Source organism: Oncorhynchus tshawytscha, linkage group LG16, assembly GCF_018296145.1.
Source record: "Oncorhynchus tshawytscha isolate Ot180627B linkage group LG16, Otsh_v2.0, whole genome shotgun sequence".
NCBI lineage: Eukaryota > Metazoa > Chordata > Actinopteri > Salmoniformes > Salmonidae > Oncorhynchus > Oncorhynchus tshawytscha.
The window spans coordinates 17,416,895-17,439,706 of NC_056444.1; the positions used below are offsets into that span (position 1 = coordinate 17,416,895).

Here is a 22,812-nt window from a genome sequence, read left to right on the forward strand (position 1 = left end):
TACAACTGCCCACTAAAGACAATGGAAGACTAATATCACTCCTTTAGTTGGGTTACTGAACTTGAAACTGCTGTCCTCAAACACACATTTGGCAAAAGCCAAATAGACAAAGGAGAGCTGTGAAACTTCATAATTAGAGCATTAGGCCTTTTCTCTGGGTTTAGTTTGAGTGTTGGCGAAAACCCCGAGAAAGGGCCACTGTGACAGTAAAGAGGATCTGTTTGGGAAAAGGGTCAGGATGCAGTGTTTGTATACTGTAAACTGGGCCACTACACTGTTTGGTTGTGAAAGTGTTTGTTGATCAGGCAATGCTGTAGTGAATGTTCAGTCAGTGAAAAACAAACGATCACATTGATATGCATTTCTACGCCCCTGGTTTCTGCAAGACCTGACTAGAACGTTTGTGTGCCTGCGCGTGTTTCACTCCTCTGCTCTCCATAGACTGGTAACAGACCACACATTCCCCTTTCACAGAGGAAGAGAAAGTATGACAGGGGGTGAGAGAGGAAAAGGCTGATGACATCACCATTCTGGGATTTCATTGTAAAGCCCCCGGGCTTCCTAGATCTAGAAAAGTCAGTCACCACACAAATATGCTCTGAACCGTTTAATTGCAAAAAAATAAACCCATTTAAACTACAAATCACTATTTTAGAATGAGTTACCTAGATTGGTCTATAAGGAAAAGGAGCACGCTACACCCTTTCAGGTTCTAGATAGGATTCCTACACAAAAGGCTTTAAGGTTTGTTGATTGGCAGAATAAACTAAAAACTACATCAACTACTAAAATGATGGCTTTAGATAAAATACTTGATCTATTAAAACAAAAGTATCCATGAACCCTAAATTAAGTGATTAGTAATGTTTAATGCCCCTTTTTACTAATAATCTTTTGTCAGTAGTCACACACCCCACTGCTGAAGTGAGAGACAGGCAAATAATGAACTGAATTGAAATTGACCCCAAGTCTCATTCCAATCCCCATCTTTCTCTGTGTCTCTGGGCCAGCTCACTCTTCGGGGCCGGATGACATCTTGAGGAGGGAGCTCTTGTCGATCTTGAAGAGTCTCCATCCCTCCTCCAGAGAGAGGTCGGCGGCGCCGCGACGCTTGTAGAACTCTATCGACGCCTGGTTGCCCTCGGCGACGATGAAGTGCATGCTGCTGCAGCGAGACTTGACCGCCATCTGAGGGGGAGAGAGGAAGAGAGCAGGCGTCAGCGTACCGGAGTGTGATTGTGAGCTTTCCCCACCCCCTCACACAAAGCCATCCAAATCTAAAAATAAGCTTTCCCTGCCAACACCATTTATTTTCCCCCAATACATATTCATTGATTATTTCAACAGCAATAAACAGAACAGGAGTGGAATCAGCTATTTGTACAAAGAATCATAACTCGCTGAAATGGGCTTTATAGAATGTATGGAATTCTGTTTGAGTCATTGACCTACTTCTACAACAGGATTCTGACCAGAGCCATGTAAAAACTGTGACATCTACCATCTAGTTGGTACTATGTAATAACTCCTAAGTTACTCACATGACTGAGGAGCTTGAGGATCTCTGAGCCGATGCCAAACCCTGGTGGAAAAAGAAAAGACAATGGGAAAGCAGTAAAAATGGACAGACGATGAGAGTTTATGGTTATTGGTAAGGTCAGTGAGGAAGAAAGACAGAAGGCGAGGAAGTGTTTGTGCTTACCCCTGTACTCTTTCATGACGAAGAAATCTTCCAGGTAAAGCAGCTTGCCGATCCAGGGGTCATAGGTGAAGTAGTACATGGCAAAGCCAATTACCACAGGACCTAGACAAAAATAAGTAATCACAAGAATACAAGCCTGACGTAGTACAACAGAGCTTGTACCAGAGTTACCCCCAAAACACTGAATGACGGCCAGTTCAGAATTCTGCCCTAAATGGTTATGAGCAGCTAGGATGTGGGATTTTGGATCACAGATCTGTGATTAAGGATAACTTCAACCTTCAGCTCTAAACTCAGTCTGGTTTTAGTGAGGCCAGAGGACTGTGTAAACGTGTGTTGGGCAGTGGTGTAAAGTACTTAAGTAAAGATACTTTAAAAGTACTACTTAATTAGTATTTGGGGGCATCTGTACTATACCATTTATATTTTCCATTCAACTTTTACTTCACTACATTCCTAAAGAAAATAAGGTATTTTAACTCCATACATTTTCCCTGACACCCAAAAGTACTTGTTACATTTTGAATGCTTAGCAGGACAGGGAAAATGGTCAAACATCCCTGGTCATCCCCACTGCCTCTGATCTGGTGGACTCACTAAACACACTTGAGTGTTGACGAAAGCACTTGAGAAAGCACACTTGAGTGTTGGCGAAAGCCCCTGGCAATCCGTAAATGTAAAATAAATAGTGCAGTCTGGTTTGCTTTTACTCAAGTACTATTTTACTGGGTGACTTTCACAATACAGTACTTTTACCACCACTGCAGTTGGGGTTGTTTTGGGAGAATTTAATGCATGCAGTTTATCACACAAACGTGTCTGACACCCACACACAGACCATAAGAGGAAGTAAGACAATGTGTACCCATCAGCCTCTCGAGACTGATGGGAGACAGACGTGTACAGCTACAATGTTTCAAACCTACATACTTCTCTTTACAGAAAGTGTAAGTAAAGCATTGGGCTCCTCCCAGACATCAAATATCATGTTATTGTGTACACTGACAATATAACTGAAGAGATGCATCTGTATACAGCACAAACTGGGCTTACAGGTTTGATCTATGTTTGGCATAGGGAAAGTAACTACATGCATTGAGGGGCAATGTTGGAGGGATTGGAGATTCACAACCTCTTACCATTGTTGTTGTTGCTCTGCTCACTGGGGTCTTCCGCCACCAGGCAGTGGTAAAATGGGTGGTCCCCAAATCCATCCTCAAGCAGATCTGTTATTACAAACGTTATAAAATGCAATTTAAGCTCTGTGTGCAGTCAATCACACGGTAAGCAGGACATTATGGTTCTAGTTTCATTCAGACTCACCTTTCTCAGTCAGTATCACTTGATCTTCCATGTCTTCATATTTAGCCAGTTCCTAAACAGAAGCGGAAACAATTGTCAGATTCAAAACCAAGAGCAAGTCAAATGGGGAACGTGTATCACTGACTGAGATAGGTGACCGTCAACGGTCAGAACAACACCTCAAAACGGAGGAAACAAGGCTCCTTGCCAACGTAAACAAACTACAGAGCCAACTGTGATACCGAAGGATATCCAGAGGAAATCGTCGGTATTTATGTCACCTTCAGACACAAGTTCAGAGTTTCTTTGAATGAAGTCAAACAAAACGGTTTCGTCTAGGCTTAAGCAGGGATACAAAATAACAAAAAAAACAACAAACGGTCTCACGTTCAGGGCGAGGGCCAAATGGGTGTGTAGTGTAGGCTAAACATACGTCAGTATATTTTCCAACAACTTTCGCAAAACAACAGCGTAGTGAATCTACGCAAAACAGTAGTCAGACAGTGCATTTATTTATTCTCCTCGTCAAATGTTGTTTTGTTTACGGCCTACCTTTATGAGTCGCAGTAGGTCAGGCACATCTTTGGGTTCCGCTTTCCGCAATTTAAAACGGTCCATTTTCTTCTTTTACTCTTTTTCCCTTTTCTCACTAAACCTCTGTATGTGAAGTGAAGCAGGAGAAGTTTCTTCATTCGCGTCCCAGGAGTTTAAACCTCCACAGTCAGTCTGGGATCCTGACGCCTATGTCGGGAGAGTTTACATGCAGCAGTAACCTATCTGGGTCGGATCAGCTGGACTGGATCGTGCTTTGTCTCGCACCGTGGTTTTATACGGACGGAGAGGGTTGGGAAGGTTAACCGGAACTCGGCAGTTTCTGGCCAATTGGAACGAAAGATCTCCGACACGTCGCAAGTTTCTCTGTTGTTTTCTTCGATCAAGAGAGAACTTGCCTGACTAGTCACCCTGAATTTAATGGCCTTATCTCACAAGTGAAGTAGGGCAATTCTGCTGCTCGCTATAACGTAATTTTTCCATGCGATGTGGATGAGTAGCCAGGCAACGATATAACAGGTGCACATTATATTTTTTCACTGCATCTAGCCTAGTCTGTACTTTAGCACTTTTTTCTTTAAATGTCTTTAACTATGTATACATAGTGGAATTCTACATAATGTATTGAGTATAAATATCTAGAGAAATTGGTTACATAGATTTTGCACAGGCCAAGACTACAGTGGAATGGCCGATAATAACAGGCTCAGTAGCCTATCCAGTAATTACTGGATTGTAGCCAGTGCAGCACGACCAGTTACTTTTATATAGACCCTGGATTGCTGGTGCTAGTAGAAGCAGTCCTCCATAGGAATGAATGGAATTCTACAGTATTTCAATTAAATGTTTCAAGGACAAAATTACATATATTTAAATATGTTTGTTGTGGGTATAAAAATAACAGAGAGTCCAAACTCCATATAAAAACTCGTAGTAATTTATTGGGTAAATCACCAACGTTTCGGCATCACTGTGCCTTCTTCAGGGTTATTGTAGTGGGGGCAGTAAAATTAGTACTCTCTTCAGAAATCTAACAACTTTGTGCTCTCTCACCTTGCCCCCCAGCCCCTCCTCCACTGACCCTCACAGGTGAGAGTGTGGATTGGAATGTGGGGTTTTCCATGTTACAGCCCGGAATAGCTAATTGACAATCGGACAATTTATTTATTTATTTTTATTATTATTATTTTTTCTTCTTGGGCCTCTATAACTATACCTATTGTTTTTTTATTTTTTTGAATGTGGAATACTACTATTAATGACAAAGGCCTCATCACAGCAGGCATAATGAGGAGCTGTAAATGGTAATAACAAATAAAGTACGTGACGGAGCCAACAGAGGTCTAATGTTCCTCTCAAACTGGGCCCTATCTAAAGGAGAAGAGACAGAGGGGCTTGTAGCACTGCAGTTACAGGGAAGCTGTGCCATAAAGTTGCAGACCTCTTGGTTGAGGCCATATGCACTCACATACAGGGAGGTTAAAGGGGCAATCTGCCATTTGTACATACATTTTTGAACGTTTAAGTAATATATATAGAATATACCCATTGATTCTAGCAGAATATAACTTATAAATGCCTCATGAGTTTTAAGTTAAACTGGTACCCCATCACAACCCAAAATATAAGCTTATTTTTATCCATTGTTTTTTAAACAATTGTTAACAAACATAGCCTCAATGCTTAAAACAAAATAAAACATATCTTTAATGGTAAGTCCTTGCATCCATAGCTCTGTCTATGAATTTGAGAGTGAATTGATGAACGCTTTTACGCCATCCATTATATCCGCAAAATAATTGCGCACTTGTTTTTAGTAATACGGTACGTACAGGCAAGGGCAAATGTCCACAGGAAATCGTCTACAATTTCAGTGTTGTCAGTCTTTGTATAATTAGCTTAATCTGTCCCCCCGTTTTGGAGTTGTATTTCGGTATTTAGCAAATTCAGCTAACTTCTCAAACATCTTCATATAGCACACGGAAATGCTGTCACCGAGGTGAGTGTGAGGGTGTAGAAGAGCTAGCTAAACCAGTCGATTTCACAGAAATGGTAAAGCTAGTTAGCTAACGATAGTTTGCTAATGTAGTAGCGTTAGCTAGCTAAAAGGCATTTCTTTGTAAAAAAACAACAAAAAAACACCATGAGCTCTAACGTGAAGTTCAAAGGAGCGTATAAAAATTGGTGTAAAATGAACGCTGAGTATGTTTTTGAAAAAAGAAGGCATATATGGATTTTCTAATAATTTTTCATCCCAAAAATGTGTAATAAGCAAAGGCTTTGATTTCTGGTCAAACATATGGAAAATAGGTCTTAGAAAATATCTATTAGAAATACATAAAAATACAATGTTGTAAAGACCCTTGCCAACTAATTTCATCATTTATATTAAGTTTTGCAGAAATCATTTTATAGGTAATGAACAGTTAAAATCATGTTTTTTTGTGAAATGTGATTATATTTGGATGAAACTAGATAAAAGTATGATGACAAAGTTAGATCATTAAGGGAATAGGATTCAGGAGCCTGGATCATGAAGGGAATAGGATTCAGGAGCCTGGATCATTAAGGGAATAGGGTGACATCACCCTAACTCTTATTTTAATACACCAATGGTATCATGATATTCTCTTACCTAATTTAATAAGTTCCAACATCAGAGAAGGTATGTTTTCAGAGGAACGTGGTTTACATACAGTGCATTTGGGAAAGTATTCAGACCCCTTACCCTTTTCCACATTTTGTTACGCTACAGCCTTATTCTTAAGTTGATTAAATCATTTCCCCCCTCAATCTACACACAATAGCCCATAATGACAAAGCGAAAACAGGTTTTTAGAAATGTTTGCGAATGTAATAACAATATAAAAACAGAAATACCTTATTTACATAAGTTGAGACCCTTTGCTATGAGACTTGAAATTGAGCTCAGGTGCATCCTGTTTCCATTGATCATCCTTGAGATGTTTCTACAACTTGATTGAAGTCTGCCTGTGGTAAGTTAAATTGATTGGACAGGATTTGGAAAGGCAGACTCCTGTCCATATTAGAGGTCGACCGATTATGATTTTTCAACGTCGATACCGTACCAAGGGGAACAACCGCCTTGGAGTGGTTGTTCCCCTTGCTCTGCATGGGTAACGCTGCTTCGATGGTGGCTGTTGTCGTTTTGTTGCTGGTTCGAGCCCAGGGAGGAGCGAGGAGAGGGACGGAAGCTATACTGTTACACTTGCAATATTAAAGTGCCTATAAGAACATCCAATAGTCAAAGGTTAATGAAATACAAATGGTATAGAGGGAAATAGTCCTATAATAACTACAACCTAAAACTTATTACCTGGGAATATTGAAGAATCATGTTAAAAGGAACCACCAGCTTTCATATGTTCTCATGTTCTGAGCAAGGAACTGAAACGTTAGCTTTCATACATAGCACATATTGCACTTTTACTTTCTTCTCCAACACTTTGTTTTTGCATTATTTAAACCAAATTGAACATGTTTCATTATTTACTTGAGGCTAAATTGATTTTATTGATGTATTAAGTTAAAATAAGTGTTCATTCAGTATTGCTGTAATTGTCATTACAAAAAAAAAAAAAAAAGAATTGGCCGATTGATCGGTATCGGCTTTTTTGGTCCTCCAATAATCGGCATCGGCATGGAAAAATCATAATCGGTCGACCTCTAGTCTGAATACTTTCCAAAGGTACTGTAGCTAGATAGCTACATTTCTGGTGTCTACATTTGACTATATAGTGTCAGGAAATATGTAATTAAAAGTTTACATTATTAATCTATGGCAAATATACTTATGTTTCCACTTTCATCTGTGTCTGGTGTTAGCTACTTACTGGCTAGCTAGGTCTTCAGCCAGCCTGAAACAACCCTGCTCACTGCATCCAAGTTTCTTGACATAGGCGCTTCAAAGAGCTGTTATTATGGCTGATATTTAGTTACTCATAATATTATGGGGGACATTTTAGTCACCCAAAAGGCAATTTTACATGATCAGAATGACTGTTCAGGACCTTTAAGAAATATCGCCTAGTGTCTTCAAATCAAAGTTTATTTGTCACATGCGCTGAATAGAACAAGTGTAGACCTTACAGTGAAATGCTTACTTACAGGCTCTAACCAATAGTGCAAAAAAGGTATTGGGTGAACAATAGGTAGAAAATAAATATAAATAAGAAAATAAAACAACAGTAAAAAGGCAGGCTATAAAAGTAGCGAGGCTACACACAGACACCAGTTAGTCAGGCTGATTGAGGTAGTATGTACATGTAGATATGGTTAAAGTGACTATGCATATATGATGAACAGAGAGTAGCAGTAGCGTAAAAGAGGGGGTGGTGGGTGGGACACAATGCAGATAGCCCGGTTAGCCACTGTGCGGGAGCACTGGTTGGTCGGCCCAATTGAGGTAGTATGTACATGAATGTATAGTTAAAGTGACTATGCATATATGATAAACAGAGTGTAGCCGCAGCATAAGAAGGGGGTGGGGGGGGACATACAATGCAAATAGTCCGGGTAGCCATTTGATTACCTGTTCAGGAGTCTTATGGCTTGGGGGTAAAAACTGTTGAGAAGCCTTTTTGTCCTAGACTTGGCACTCTGGTACCGCTTGCCATGCGGTAGTAGAGAGAACGGTCTATGACTGGGGTGGCTGGTGTCCTTGACAATTTTTAGGGCCTTCCTCTGACACTGCCTGGTGTAGAGGTCCTGGATGGCAGGCAGCTTAGCCCCAGTGATGTACTGGGCCATACGCACTACCCTCTGTAGTGCTTGCGGTCAGAGGCCGAACAGTTGCCGTACCAGGCAGTGATGCAACCAGTCAGGATGCTCTCGATGTTGCAGCTGTAGATCCTTTTGAGGATCTCAGGACCCATGCCAAATCATTTTAGTTTCCTGAGGGGGAATAGGCTTTGTCATGCCCTCTTCACGACTGTCTTGGTGTGTTTGGACCATTATAGTTTGTTGTTGATGTGGACACCAAGGAACTTGAAGCTCTCAACCTGCACTACAGCCCCGTCGATGAGAATGGGGGTGTGCTCGGTCCTCCTTTTCCTGTAGTCAACAGTAATCTCCTTAGTCTTGGTTACGTTGAGGGATAGGTTGTTATTCTGGCACCACCCAGCCAGGTCGCTGACTTCCTCCCTAGAGGCTGTCTCGTCGTTGTCGGTGATCAGGCCTACCAAATCAAATGTATTTATATAGCCCTTCTTACATCAGCTGATATATCAAAGTGCTGTACAGAAACCCAGCCTAAAACCCCGAACAGCAAGCAATGCAGGTGTAGAAGCACAGGGGCTAGGAAAAACTCCCTAGAAAGGCCAAAACCTAGGAAGAAACCTAGAGAGGAACCAGGCTATGAGGGGTGCCCAGTCCTCTTCTGGCTGTGCCGTGTGGAGATTATAACAGAACATGGCCAAGATGTTCAAATGTTCATAGATGACCAGCATGGTCAAATAATAGTAATCACAGTGAACAGGTCAGGGTTCCATAGCCACAGGCAGAACAGTTGAAACTGGAGCAGCAGCACGGCCAGGTGGACTGGGGACAACAAGTAGTCATCATGCCAGGTGGTCCTGATGCATGGTCCTAGAGAGAGCATACTTAAATTCACACAGGACACCGGATAAGACAGGAGAAATACTCCAGATATAACAGACAACACACTGTTGTGTCATCTGCAAACTTAATGATGGTGTTGGAGTCGTGCCTGGCCATGCAGTCGTGGGTGAACAGGGAGTACAGGAGGGGACTGAGCACGCACCCCTGGGGAGCTCCAGTGTTGAGGATCAGCTTGGCAGATGTGTTGTTACCTACCCTCACCACCTGGGGGCGGCCCGTTAGGAAGTCCAGGATCCAGTTGCAGAGGGAGGTGTTTAGTCCCAGGATCCTTAGCTTAGTAATGAGCTTTGAGGGCACAATGGTGTTGAACGCTGAGCTGTAGTCAATGAATAGCATTCTCATGTAAGTGTTCATTTTGTCCAGGTGGGAAAGGGCAGTGTGGAGTGCAATAGAGATTGCATCATCTTTGGATCTGTTTGGGCTGTATGCAAATTGGAGTAGGTCTAGGGTTTCTGGGATAATGGTGTTGATTTGAGCCATTACCAACCTTTCAAAGCACTTCATGGCTACGGACGTGAGTGCTACAGGTCTGTAGTCATTTAGGCAGGTTGCCTTTGCGTTCTTGGGCACAGCGACTATGGTGGTCTGCTTGAAACATGTTGGTATTACAGACTTAATCAGGGAAATGTTGAAAATGTCAGTGAAGACACCTGCCAGTTGGTCAGCACATGCCCGAAGCACACGTCCTGGTAATCCATCTGGCCCTGCAGCCTAGTGTATGTTGACGTGTTTAAAGGTCTTGCTCACGTCGGCTACAAGAGCATGATCACACAGTTGCCTGGAACAGCTGATGCTCTCATGCATGCCTCTGTTGCCTCGAAGCGAGAATAGAAGTGATTTATCTCGTCTGGTAGGCTTGTGTCACTGGGCAGCTCGCGACTGTGCTTCCCTTTGTAGTCTGTAATAGTTTGCAAGCCCTGACACATAAGCATCGGAGCTGGTGTAGTATGATTCAATCTTAGCCCTGGATTGACGCTTTGCCTGTTTGATGGTTCGTCGCAAGGCATAGCAGGATTTTTTGTAATCTTCCGGGTTAGAGTCCCACACCTTGAAAGCGGCAGCTCTACCCTTTAGCTCAGTGCGAATGTTGCCTGTAATCCATGGCTTCTGGTTGAGGTATGTACGTACAGTCACTGTGGTAACGACGTCCTCGATGCACTTATTGATGAAGCCAGTGACACATCCAGAGGATAGGGAGACATTTATTATGTTCAACATAGGAAGGCCAAGCACAGGAAGTAGCTCTTTCAGTAGTAGGCAGCTGGAAGGCTTACAGGCCATGACTACCTGAGCCACACAAGTGGCTCAGGTAGTGCAGCTCATCCAGGATGGGACATCAATGCGAGCTGTGGCAAGAAGGTTTGCTGTGTCTGTCAGCGTAGTGTCCAGTGCATGGAGGCGCTACCAGGAGACAGGCCAGTACATCAGGAGACGTGGAGGAGGCCGTAGGAGGGCAACAACCCAGCAGCAGGATTGCTATCTCCGCCTTTGTGCAAGGAGGAGCAGGAGGAGCACTGCCAGAGCCCTGCAAAATGACCTCCAGCAGGCCACAAATGTGCATGTGTCTGCTCAAACGGTCAGAAACAGACTCCATGAGGGTGGTATGAGGGCCCGACGTCCACAGGTGGGGGTTGTGCTTACAGCCCAACACCGTGCAGGACTTTTGGCATTTGCCAGAGAACACCAAGATTGGCAAATTCGCCACTGGCACCCTGTGCTCTTCACAGATGAAAGCAAGTTCACACTGAGCACATGTGACAGATGTGACAGAGTCTGGAGACGCCATGGAGAACGTTCTGCTGCCTGCAACATCCTCCAGCATGACCGGTTTGGCGGTGGGTCAGTCATGGTGTGGGGTGGCATTTCTTTGGGGGGCCGCACAGTCCTCCATGTGATCGCCAGAGGTAGCCTGACTGCCATTAGGTACCGAGATGAGATCCTCAGACCCCTTGTGAGACCATATGCTGGTGCGGTTGGCCCTGGGTTCCTCCTAATGCAAGACAATGCTAGACCTCGTGGCTGTAGTGTGTCAGCAGTTCCTGCAAGAGGAAGGCATTGATGCTATGGACTGGCCCGCCCGTTCCCCAGACCTGAATCCAATTGAGCACATCTGGGACATCATGTCTCGTCCATCCACCAACGCCACGTTGCACCACAGACTGTCTAGGAGTTGGCGGATGCTTTAGTCCAGGTCTGGGAGGAGATCCTTCCACTTTAATTTTGAGTGTCACTCCAAATCCAGACCTCCATGGGTTGATAAATTTGATTTCCATTGGTCATTTTTATGTGATTTTGTTGTCAGCACTTTCAACTATGTAAAGAAAAAAGTATTTAATAAGAATATTTCATTCATTCAGATCTAGGATGTGTTATTTTAGTGGTCCCTTTATTTTTTTGAGCAGTGTATATAAAAATCGTCAGATTAATCGGCATCGGCTTTTTTTTTTGGTCCTCCAATAATCGGTATCGGCATTGAAAAATCATAATTGGTCGACCTCTAGTAAAAATCTGTCGTTCTGCCCCTGAACAAGGCAGTTAACCCACTGTTCCCCGGTAGGCCGTCATTATAAATAAGAATTTGTTCTTAATTGACTTGACTAGTTAAATAAAGGAAAAAAATATATATATGAATTCAAAACTGCTGTAGTAAAGACTTAAGTTAGCTTGGCGACAGTATCAAAAATACATTTAGGATTTTTTTTATTTTTCTCAATTAAGTTGGAAAAGTAGGCTGATCGAGCAGCAGTGAGGACTCTTAGATATGACATATTCCGACTAGCTTGGAAGGCTTCCAGTATCATGGAGCGCCATTTCCGTTCCAATTTTCAGGAAGCTTGCTTCAGGGCTCGGGTATTTTCTGTATACCAGGGAGCTGTCAACTGCATTTATTTTCAGCAAAGTTAACATGTATAAATATTTGTATGAACATAACAAAATTCAACAACTAAGACATAAACTGAACAATTTCCACAGACATGTGACTAACAGAAATGGAATAATGTGTCCCTGAATAAAGGGGGGGTCAAAATCAAAAGTAACAGTCAGTATCTGGTGTGGCCACCAGCTGCATTAAGTACTGCAATGCATCTCCTCCTCATGGTTTGCACCAGATTTGCCAATTCTTGCTGTGAGATGTTACCCCACTCTTTCACCAAGGCACCTGCAAGTTCCCGGACATTTCTGGGTAGAATGGCCCTAAGCCTCACCCTCCGATCCAACAGGTCCCAGACGTGCTCAATGGGATTGAGATCCGGGCTCTTCGCTGGCCATGGCAGAACACTTACATTCCTGTCTTGCAGGAAATCACGCACAGAACGAGCAGTATGGCTGGTGGCATTGTCAAGCTGGAGGGTCATGTCAGGATGAGCCTGCAGGAAGGGTGCCACATGAGGGAGGAGGATGTCTTCCTAGTAACGCACAGCGTTGAGATTGCCTGCAATGACAACAAGCTCAGTCCGATGATGCTGTGACACACCGCTCCAGAACATAACGGACCCTCCACCTCCATATCGATCCCACTCCAGAGTACAGGCCTCGATGTAACGCTCATTCCTTCGACGATAAACGCGAATCCGACCATCAGCCACGGTGAGACAAAACCGCGACTCGTCATTGAAGAGCACTTTTTGCCAGTCCTGTCTGGTCCAGCGACGGTGGGTTTGTGCCCATGGGTGACGTTGTTGCCGATGATGTCTGGTGAGGGCCTGCCTTACAACAGGCCTACATGCCCTCAGTCCAGCCTTTCTCAGCCTATTACGGACAGTCTGAGCACCGATGGAGGGATTGTGCTTTCCTGGTGTAACTCGGGCAGTTGTTGCCATCCTGTACCTGTCCCGCAGGTGTGATGTTCGGCTGTACCGATCCTGTGCAGGTGTTACACGGGGTCTGCCACGATCCTGTCTTAGGCATCTCACAGTACCGACATTGCAATTTATTGCCCACTGCCACATCTGCAGTCCTCATGCCTCCTTGCAGCATGCCTAAGGCACGTTCATGCAGATGAGCAGGGACCCTGGGCATCTTTCTTTTGGTGTTTTTCAGAGTCCGTTGAAAGGCCTCTTTAGTGTCCTAAGTTTTCATAACTGTGACCTTAATTGCCTACCGTCTGTAAGCTGATAGTGTCTTAACGACCGTTCTACAGGTGAATGTTCATTCATTGTTTATGGTTCATTGAACAAGCATGGGAATCAGTGTTTAAACCCTTTACATTGAAGATCTGTGAAGTTATTTGGATTTTTACGAATTATCTTTGAAAGACAGGGTCCTGAAAAGGGGATTTTTTTGTTGTTGTTGTTGCTGAGTTTAGATCCAGGGTATGACTGTGGCAATGCGTAGGTCTGGAGAAATGTTGTACAAAACCCACTGAGTCGATGATGGCTCCGAAAGCCTTTGAGTGCATCTGTGGCCTTTTCCATGTGAGTATTGAAGTCACCAGAAATGTGAATATTATTCGCCATGACTACAAGATCTGATAGGAATTCAGAGAACTCAGTGAGGAACGCTGTATATGGCCCAGGATGCCTGTAAACAGTAGCTATAAAACGTTATTGAGTATGCTGCATAGATTTTATGACTAGAAGCTCAAAAGACAAAAAAAAAAAGGGTAAATTGAAGTTTGCTGTTGTAAATGTTAGCAACACCTTTGCGGGATGCACGGAGATATGGTCACCAATGTAACCAGGAGGAGAGGCCTCATTTAACACAGTAAATAAATCAGGCTTGAGCCATGTTTCAGTCAGTCACATCAAGGTTATGATCAGTGATTAGTTCATTGACGATGACTGCCTTGGAAGTGAGGGATCTAACATGAAGTAGTTATATTTTGGGATGTGAGATATTATCACAATCTCTTTCAATAATGACAGGAATGGAGGTGGTCTTTACTCCAGTGAGATTGCTAAGGCGTACGCTGCCATGTTTTTAGTTCAGCCCGACCTAGATCGAGGCACAGACACGGTCTCAGCGGGAAAGCTGAGCTGACTACACTGACAGTGATAGTGGCAGACTCCACTTAGCTTGCAGGCTGGCAGAGCCCTGTCTATGTTGATAGATGAGAGCACCCCTCCAGCTTGGATGGAGTCTGTCACTCCTCAGCAGGCAGGGCTTGGTCCTGTTTGTGGGGGAGTCCCAGAAAGAGGGCCAGTTATCTACAAATTCAATATTTTGGGAGGGGCAGAAAACACTCTTCAACCAGTGATTGAGTTGTGAACTCTACTGTACTGAGGTCCACTGTGCTGTTCTGTACTGTGCTGTAATGTGCTGTCCAAACTCAGTGGGCTATGTGCCAGGGACTTGACTGACATCTGGGATTCCCATACACATTTATTAATAGGTTTACGCGATGAATCTGTAGTATTTGGAACCTTGAGTGTGAATGTTGTGGGCTTGCTGTGTTGACATGTCAGTGTTTCTTCCTTCCATTCCACAGGTTCCGGTTCCTAAGGTCGGTGGCGTCCCTGACAACCAGGACGTTCTCCCGGGGGCCTGTGTCTTTGCAGGGGAAGGCCCCGGACATGTCTGAGGGTAAGGCCATATACAACTGACTGACTGACTTATCTATATATATATATTTATATATTGGTTTGTTAATTGATGAATTGATTAACTGACTCACTGTTATGAACTTAATTTATACTACTCTTTGGGTATGATGACAAGACTTAGAGGACATTGAGACTCCATCTAGTCTCCTGACATCTAACCCATTACTTGTTTTGTGTCTCCACTCTCCACAGGAAATGCTCACTTGCTAATGTCCAATGGTGTGTTGGTAACCAACCCTGAATCCTAACTGTATAAAACACTTACTTAATTCAGTCTAAATTCAACTTAATCCTGCCTGCATGTATTTTAGCTCATCGTCTCTAAAACACACTGCCTTTAACGCATTCTCTCTATTTCTCTATCTCTATCCAGCACCCTGTGGTCTGTTGAGCTGGTTGTACGGCCTTGTTTCTCTCTTCCATTTCTTACAGACTGAACTATGAATGCACCCCTGGCCTGTGGCAGTGGCGGGCACCTCTTAACGATGCTGCTGTACCCTATTCTATCGTATACGGACCTGTCTTGGTCGTCTCTCTCTCTCAAGTGTCTTGTTTCATATCGTCTCAACATTATGACATCACAGCGACGCCAGTCAGGTGGGCCACAGATCAATAGGCAAATCTCAAATGACACCTTATTACGTTGTCAGTGCACTAGTGATTTCTCCGCATTGCGCGTACACCCTCGAGCTGCAGCGCAAAGCCACTCAGTGGCTCCATGTGCTAGCTGGAACAACAGTGGAGCTGATATTGTGTATCCTACCCAGACCTCACTAGTACTCTGTAGCTTGCTGCTGTCATTCTGTCTGAGATCATATGATTCCCATTGCACATTCTGTTCTGAGCACAGAATCAGTACACACACACACACACACACACACTGAGAGCTGATCAACTGTGGTTGTTTTTCAGTGCGCAACAGGCTGAGAGAGATTGTGGGAGCGTCCACTAACTGGAGGTACGGTAACAGAACCAGAAAAGCTACTTTGTATTGAGATATTCATACCATGACAGGAAGGCCTGTGTTTACTTGTTATAGATGTGTATGACCTTGTTAAACTCACAGCTCATTCCTGATGTATCTCTCGCTATCTCCCATCCTGTAGAGACCACCAGCAGGCGCTAGCTGACCGTTTGTCATTGTCCAATCAGCTGGCTGGTTCTCAGGATGAGCTTCCTGTCCGCAGGATGAAGGACAGCTACATAGAGGCCCACCTTCCCCTGGGCACAGACCCTACCCTTAGAGAGAAATACCTCAACTACCTCAAAGGTGTCAGGTAACAAATACAGATACACACTCACACATTCTTCTCAAACACACACACACACACACACACACTTCCTTCCCCCCTCTGTCTGTTGTCTCTATTCCAGGTTTGGCCGTATCCTGGAGGATCTGGACAGTCTAGCAGGTATGACCATGTGCCATTTTTTTTATTTGAACCTTTAACTAGGCAAGTCAGTTGAGAACAAATATTTACAATGACGGCCTACTGGGGAACAGTGGGTAAACTGCCTTGTTCTGGGGCAGAACGACAGATTTTTACCTTGTCAGCTCTGGGATTCGATCTAGCAACCTTTCGGTTACTGGCCCAACGCTCTAACCTGCCAACCTGCCGACATCATCACCTCAACAACACACTGGTGCATGGTATTACACTGGTATTACTATTCTCTCTCTCTCTCTTTGTCTCTCTTTCCCCCCTTAGTGTTGATCTGTTACTCTCACACCCATAACAAGACACTTCAAAGATCTCCTCTGTCCATCGTCACTGCCCTGGTGGATAAGATAGGTATGACACCTAGCAGTCCTGGTACAACACCAGGGTGTACCGTATAGACCAGTGCAGTGTTTCTCAAATCTAATCCAGGGACACTTTTTCCTAGTGTCATTGAATATATATTGTTTGTTACTGTTGCAGTTTTGTAGTTGTGGCTTATTTACCCTGTATGTGATGTCACAGACATGAGGAAACAAATCATCCACCCTGACTGTGACATCAAGTTCACTGGTCACGTGACCTGGGTGGGGAAGACCTCCATTGAAGCCAAGATGCACATGTCTCAGGTATACACGCACGCGCACACACATAGTAATATACTAATGTCCACAATAGTGATGTTATGTCTGTGTGTATGCACAGTACCACGGTGGGGCCTACACTCCAGTTCTGGATGCTACGTTTGTTATGGTGGCCAGAGACCCTGAGAACAAGAGGTATACAACATCCATCCAATCATCCATCCAGTCAACCAACCATCCACCATATCCATCCATGACTGATGTCTCTATTTCTCTGTCGGTTTCTGTCTCTCTCAGGGCAGCGTTTGTTAACCCTCTGAAGCCAGAGGGAATTGAGGAGGAGAAACTGTTTCACCAGGGAGAGAGTAAGACACACTACATCCTTATGTGTATATATTACTGTGTTTGTGTTTCTGTTATTTACTGTGTGTGTGTTTCTGTTATTTACTGTGTGTGTGTCCCTCCAGTCAATAAGACGCGTCGTATAGAGCTGAGTACAGCGTCTCTACTGAAGGTGGCCCCTACTGCTGAGGAGAGGAAGATCGTACACAGCCTGTTCCTCAACACCCTGGACAGCAAGTACGACACAAACACACAAACACACACGTCAAATATTTGTTTTTACGTAAACAATAAGCAACTAAACTTCCATAATTTATCTTTAAATCACACGGATCACAATGACTACAGTCATATTTTGTCATATCAAATTGTTGTCACATTGATGTTCCCATTAAAATGAGATTAAAGTTAAGATTATTGCTACCTTAAATTAACTGACTTCACACCCATTGTACAAACGCATATACAGTGAGGCAAAAAAGTATTTAGTCAGCCACCAATTGTGCAAGTTCTCCCACTTAAAAAGATGAGAGAGGCCTGTAATTTTCATCATAGGTACACTTCAACTATGACAGACAAAATTAGAAGAAGAAAAAATCCAGAAAATCACATTGTAGGATTTTTAATGAATTTATTTGCAAATTATGGTGGAAAATAAGTATTTGGTCACCTACAAACAAGAAAGATTTCTGACTCTCACAGACCTGTATCTTCTTCTTTAAGAGGCTCCTCTGTCCTCCACTCGTTACCTGTATTAATGGCACCTGTTTGAACTTGTTATCAGTATAAAAGACACCTGTCCACAACCTCGAACAGTCACACTCCAAACTCCACTATGGCCAAGACCAAAGAGCTGTCAAAGGACACCAGAAAGAAAATTGTAGACCTGCACCAGGCTGGGAAGACTGAATCTGCAATAGGTAAGCAGCTTGGTTTGAAGAAATCAACTGTGGGAGCAATTATTAGGAAATGGAAGACATACAAGACCACTGATAATCTCCCTCGATCTGGGGCTCCACGCAAGATCTCACCCGGTGGGGTCAGGTCAAAATGATCACAAGAACGGTGAGCAAAAATCCCAGAACCACACGTGGGGCCTAGTGAATGACCTGCAGAGAGCTGGGACCAAAGTAACAAAGCCTACCATCAGTAACACACTACGCGGCCAGGGACTCAAATCCTGCAGTGCCAGACGTGTCCCCCTGCTTAAGCCAGTATATGTCCAGGCCTGAAGTTTGCTAGAGAGCATTTGGATGATACAGAAGAAGATTGGGAGAATGTCATATATGGTCATCTTTGGAGGGAGTTGAAAGTCCGTGTTGCCCAGCAACAGTCCCAAAACATCACTGATCTAGAGGAGATCTGCATGGAGGAATGGGCCAAAATACCAGCAACAGTGTGTGAAAACCTTGTGAAGACTTACAGAAATGTTTGACCTCTGTCATTGCCAACAAAGGGTATATAACAAAGTATTGAGAAACTTTTGTTATTGACCAAATACTTATTTTCCACCATAATTTGCAAATAAATTCATAAAAAATCCTACAATGTGATTTTCTGGATTTTTTTCTAATTTTGTCTGTCATAGTTGAAGTGTACCTATGATAAATTACAGGCCTCTCTCATCTTTTTAAGTGGGAGAACTTGCACAATTTGTGGCTGACTAAATACTTTTTTGCCCCACTGTAAGGCATAAAAATATACAAGAGCAAACTCACTGAATCATAAGCTGTACGAAATATTATGGATTTTTTTGTTGCTTCACTGTCAAATTACAAGTGTTACCTTATTAAATGATGAGAACACACACATCATAAAATCCAGCACAAGCATTTTGTGAGTGTGTGGTGATTGTGTCTGTCTGTCTGTGTGTTGTCCTGTAGGACAGTGAGTTTCCGTAGCAGAGTTCTGCCTCCTAACTCAGTATGGATGGAGGATGCCAAAGTCAAAGGACTGGAGATCTGCCATCCACAGGTTAGAGAGCGAGAGAGGGAAGGAGGGAGAGAGAGGCAGAGATATTTACAACCTGGAACATTTCTAATTTGTGCTGACTAAGATGTGTGTTTTCAGGAGAGGAACATCTTTAACAGGATCTTTGGAGGGTTTCTGATGAGGAAGGCTTACGAGCTGGGCTGGGCTAACGCATGTGTCTACGGGTGAGTGAGCGAATGTGTTCCCAGCAACTGAGAACATTCCCAGTTACGGTGTGACGTTATGACATGTACCCTAAACACACCTCAGCAACTATGTCTGGATTTAATTAAAATCATTCTGCAGAATTATTACAGGAATGTTCTGTTAGTGTTGATGAAGATGTTAATTAAAACACCCATAACATCAAACAAGGAACATTCCCACAAGACTCAAAGTTATAGTGTAATGTTTTGACATGCATCATTGTTCCAATAACGTTCCCTGAACATTCACAGAACCAATTTGAGTTTGCTGGGTTGTGTGAACGGGTACAAATGAGAAGATCTATGTTTGTATCGGTCCATCACTTACGGTGCATTCAGGAAAGTATTCAGACCGCTTCCCCTTTTCCACATTTTGTTACGTTACAGCCTTTTTCTACAATGGATTTTTTTTAAATCCCTCATCAATCTACACACAATACCACATAATGACAAAGCACAAACTCGGGGCTTCCGAGTGGCGCAGCAGTCTAAGGCACTGCATCTCAGTGCTAGAGGCGTCACTACAGACCCTGGTTCGATCCTGAGCTGTATCACAACCGGCCATGATCGGGAGTCCCATAGGGCGGCGCACAATTGGCCCAGAGTCGTCTGGGTTAGGGAAGGGTTTGGCCGGGGTAGGCCGTCACTGTAAAATAAGAATTTGTTCTTAACTGACTTGCCTAGTTAAATCCAGGTAAAAAAAGTATAATTAAAAAGGGCCTTGGTCAGGTAGGTGACCAAAACCCCGATGGTCACTAACAGAGCTCCATAGTTCCTCTGTGGAGATGGGAGAACCTTCCAGAAGGACAACCATCTCTGCAGTACTCCACCAATGAGGCCTTTATGGTAGAGTGGCCAGACGGAAGCAACTCCTCAGAAAAAGGCACATGACGGCCCGCTTGGAGTTGGCCAAAAGGCACCTAAAGGACTCTCAGACCAGGAGAAACAAGATTCTCTTTGGCCTTAATGCTAAGCGTCACATCTGGAGGAATTCTGGAGGAAAGCATCTCTACGGTAAAGCATTGTGGTGGCAGCATCATGCTGTGGGGATGTTTTTCAGCGGCAGGGACTGGGAAACTAGTCAGGATCGAAGGAAAGATGAACAGCGCAAAGTACAGAGAGATCCTTGATGAAAACCTGCTCCAGAGCGCTCAGGAACTCAGACTGGGGCGAAGGTTCACCTTCCAACAGGACAACGACCCTAAGCACACAGCCAAGACAACGCAGGAGTGGCTTCGGGACAGGTCTCTGAATGTCCTTGAGTGGCCCAGCCAGAGCCCGGACTTGAACCCGATCGAACATCTCTGGAGAGACCTTAAAATAGTTGTGCAGCGACGCTCTCCATCCAACCTGACAAAACTTGAGAGGATCTGCAAAGAAGAATGGGAGAAACACCCCAAATACAGGTGTGCCAAGCTTGTTAACGTCATACCCAAGAAGACTCAAGGCTGTAATCACTGCCAAAGGTTCTAAAACAAAGTACTGAGTAAAGGGTCTGAATACTTATGTAAATGTAATATTTCTTTTTTAAAATTTTGAATACATTTGCAAAAATGTCTAAACCTGTATTTGCTTTGACATTATGGGGTATTGTGTTTAGATTAATGAGGGGGGGAAAAAAACAATTTAATACATTTTAGAATAAGGCTGTAACGTAACAAAATGTGGAAAAAGTCAAGGGGTCTGAATACTTTCTGAATGCACTGTACACTTGCGCATCCTCATTGTGTGTGTGTTCTCTCGCTCTGCTCCAGGGGGTGTCGGCCTAACTTGGTTGCCGTGGACGATATCCTCTTCCGGAAGCCAGTAGAGATTGGCTCCCTACTCCTGCTCTCATCACAGGTTTGTGTGTGGGTGTGCGCATGCAAGCATGTGCATTTGTGTGTTATATGATCTCCAATTTCAGTGCTGACACATCCCTCTCTCTGTCTCCAGGTGTGTTACACAGAGGGAAAGTACATCCAGGTCAGAGTTCATACAGAGGTTCTTGACCCCCTGACCCGGCAGCACAACACCACTAATGTCTTCCACTTCACCTTCGTCACAGACAAAGACGTCCCCAACATAGTGCCACAGAGCTACGGCGGTATGACCTCTAAGCCCTGACCTTTTAACTTAACCCTAACATATGCCGCATTTAAGTCATGTCGGAAACTCGTGACATCTGAGTTAAAATTAACGTTATTTATGTAGAGCTTCTTATTGGTTGATTCGGATACTTCCCTTGTCGGAAACGCTGGTTTGTTTATATTACGAGTAAGCAAGTTGGAAATGTCAGTTTGAGTTTCCGACATGACGTGAACTCAGCAATAATACCGCAGAGCTACCGAGGTATGACCTCTAACCCCGGTCCTTTAAACTCTAACATTGCATCGCAGAGCTATGGAGGTACTGTTACTGGAACGTTTGTGCCAACAGAAAGAGATTAAAGTTATTGAAACGTTTTTACTGTAGATTCCACACAGTCTAACATTGGTCGTATGTGTCTATCTCCAGAGTCCATGTTGTACCTGGATGGAAAGAGACACTTTAACCAGACCCTGGGGTCTCAGTGAGACGTGATGAATACTGACGAACCATGACCCAACACAACAACTACCTGCTAAAGCCTTAGTGTCCAGCCACCGCACCGGCCCTCCTTACCGTACGGTGTGTGTGTGTGTGTATGTGTGTGTCTATTTGCATAACAAGGTATCTATTAATTTGTTTACCTCTATGTACCAAATATATATATATATATATATATATTTATTTATAAACTGGGTGGTTCGAGCCCTGAATGCTGATTGGCTGACAGCCGCGGTATATCAGACCGTATACCATGGGTATGACAAAACATTTCATTTTACTGCTCTAATTATGCTGGTAACCAGTTTATAATAGCAGTAAGGCACCTTGGGGGTTTGTGGTATATGGCCAATATACCACGGCTAAGGGCTGTATCCAGTTACTCCGCGATGCGTCGTACCTAAGAACAGCCCTTAGCTGTGGTATATTGGCCATATAACACACCCACTTATGCCTTATTGCTTAAATATATGCATGCTGTCTGTCTAGTATAGGTCTGTTTGGTGGTTGATTCTTCTGGAGTCTGTTTACGTTCTGGGATCCTGGTTTGGGAACACGGATGTCAATAGTGCTATCACTTTTTTTCTACATATCTTCGACATAAAATCAAATTAAATGTTATTTGTCACATGCCGAATACAACAGGTGTAGAAATGCTTACTTACAAGCCCTTAACCAACAATGCAGTTTTAAGACAAATAAGAGTGAAGAAAAATATTTATTAAATAAACTAAAGTAAAAAAATAAAAGAACAATAAGGAGGCTATATACAGGGGGTACCGGTACAGAGTCAATGTGCGGGGGCACCGGCTAGTCGAGGTAATGGAAGTAATATATACATGTAGGTAGGGGTAAAGGGACTATGCATAGATAATAAACAGCAGCGTAAAATAAAGGATAGGCGGTTAATGCAAATAGTCTGGGTAGCCATTTGATTAGCATGATTACATCAACAGGATTTAA

The 22,812-nt window shown here is 43.5% G+C and overlaps 2 protein-coding genes across 5 annotated transcripts; one reads left to right on the forward strand and one right to left on the reverse strand.

The window, feature by feature from the left end:
- Positions 1-594: 594 nt before the first annotated feature.
- On the reverse strand, positions 595-3,909 carry LOC112215431 (diamine acetyltransferase 1). Its single transcript, XM_024374472.2, has 6 exons — positions 3,557-3,909; positions 3,026-3,077; positions 2,842-2,928; positions 1,703-1,804; positions 1,542-1,582; positions 595-1,188 (listed from the first exon to the last, which is right to left on the reverse strand). The coding sequence occupies exons 1-6, from the start codon at positions 3,620-3,622 to the stop codon at positions 1,012-1,014; spliced, it is 525 nt and encodes a 174-aa protein (XP_024230240.1). The 5' UTR covers positions 3,623-3,909; the 3' UTR covers positions 595-1,011.
- A 1,489-nt stretch (positions 3,910-5,398) lies between these two features.
- On the forward strand, positions 5,399-22,525 carry LOC112215432 (acyl-coenzyme A thioesterase 9, mitochondrial). Of its 4 annotated transcripts, none has more exons than XM_024374476.2 (16): positions 5,400-5,555; positions 14,625-14,719; positions 14,932-14,958; positions 15,652-15,697; positions 15,846-16,016; positions 16,114-16,151; positions 16,449-16,532; positions 16,704-16,807; positions 16,884-16,957; positions 17,060-17,127; positions 17,230-17,341; positions 18,988-19,078; positions 19,175-19,260; positions 21,036-21,123; positions 21,217-21,367; positions 21,778-22,525. In XM_024374476.2, the coding sequence occupies exons 1-16, from the start codon at positions 5,542-5,544 to the stop codon at positions 21,834-21,836; spliced, it is 1,308 nt and encodes a 435-aa protein (XP_024230244.1). In that variant the 5' UTR covers positions 5,400-5,541; the 3' UTR covers positions 21,837-22,525. The 4 variants fall into 4 exon arrangements, with proteins under 4 accessions (XP_024230245.1, XP_024230244.1, XP_024230243.1 ...); XM_024374475.2 differs by lacking the exon at positions 5,400-5,555 and adding an exon at positions 15,172-15,336 and having other exon boundaries at positions 14,622-14,719; XM_042298885.1 differs by lacking the exon at positions 5,400-5,555 and adding an exon at positions 15,113-15,336.
- The last annotated feature ends 287 nt before the right edge of the window (positions 22,526-22,812 follow it).

Coding starts and splice junctions, on each gene's coding strand:
- LOC112215432 (XM_024374475.2), top strand. CDS start 15,180: ATGAATGCACCCCTGGCCTGTGGCAGTGGCGGGCACCTCTTAACGATG. Junction 16,958..17,059: donor AGAGACCCTGAGAACAAGAG/GTATACAACATC, acceptor TGTCTCTCTCAG/GGCAGCGTTTGTTAACCCTC. Junction 19,079..19,174: donor TGGAGATCTGCCATCCACAG/GTTAGAGAGCGA, acceptor GTGTGTTTTCAG/GAGAGGAACATCTTTAACAG.
- LOC112215431 (XM_024374472.2), bottom strand. CDS start 3,622: ATGGACCGTTTTAAATTGCGGAAAGCGGAACCCAAAGATGTGCCTGAC. Junction 3,078..3,556: donor ACCTACTGCGACTCATAAAG/GTAGGCCGTAAA, acceptor GCTTCTGTTTAG/GAACTGGCTAAATATGAAGA. Junction 2,929..3,025: donor AGTGATACTGACTGAGAAAG/GTGAGTCTGAAT, acceptor TTGTAATAACAG/ATCTGCTTGAGGATGGATTT.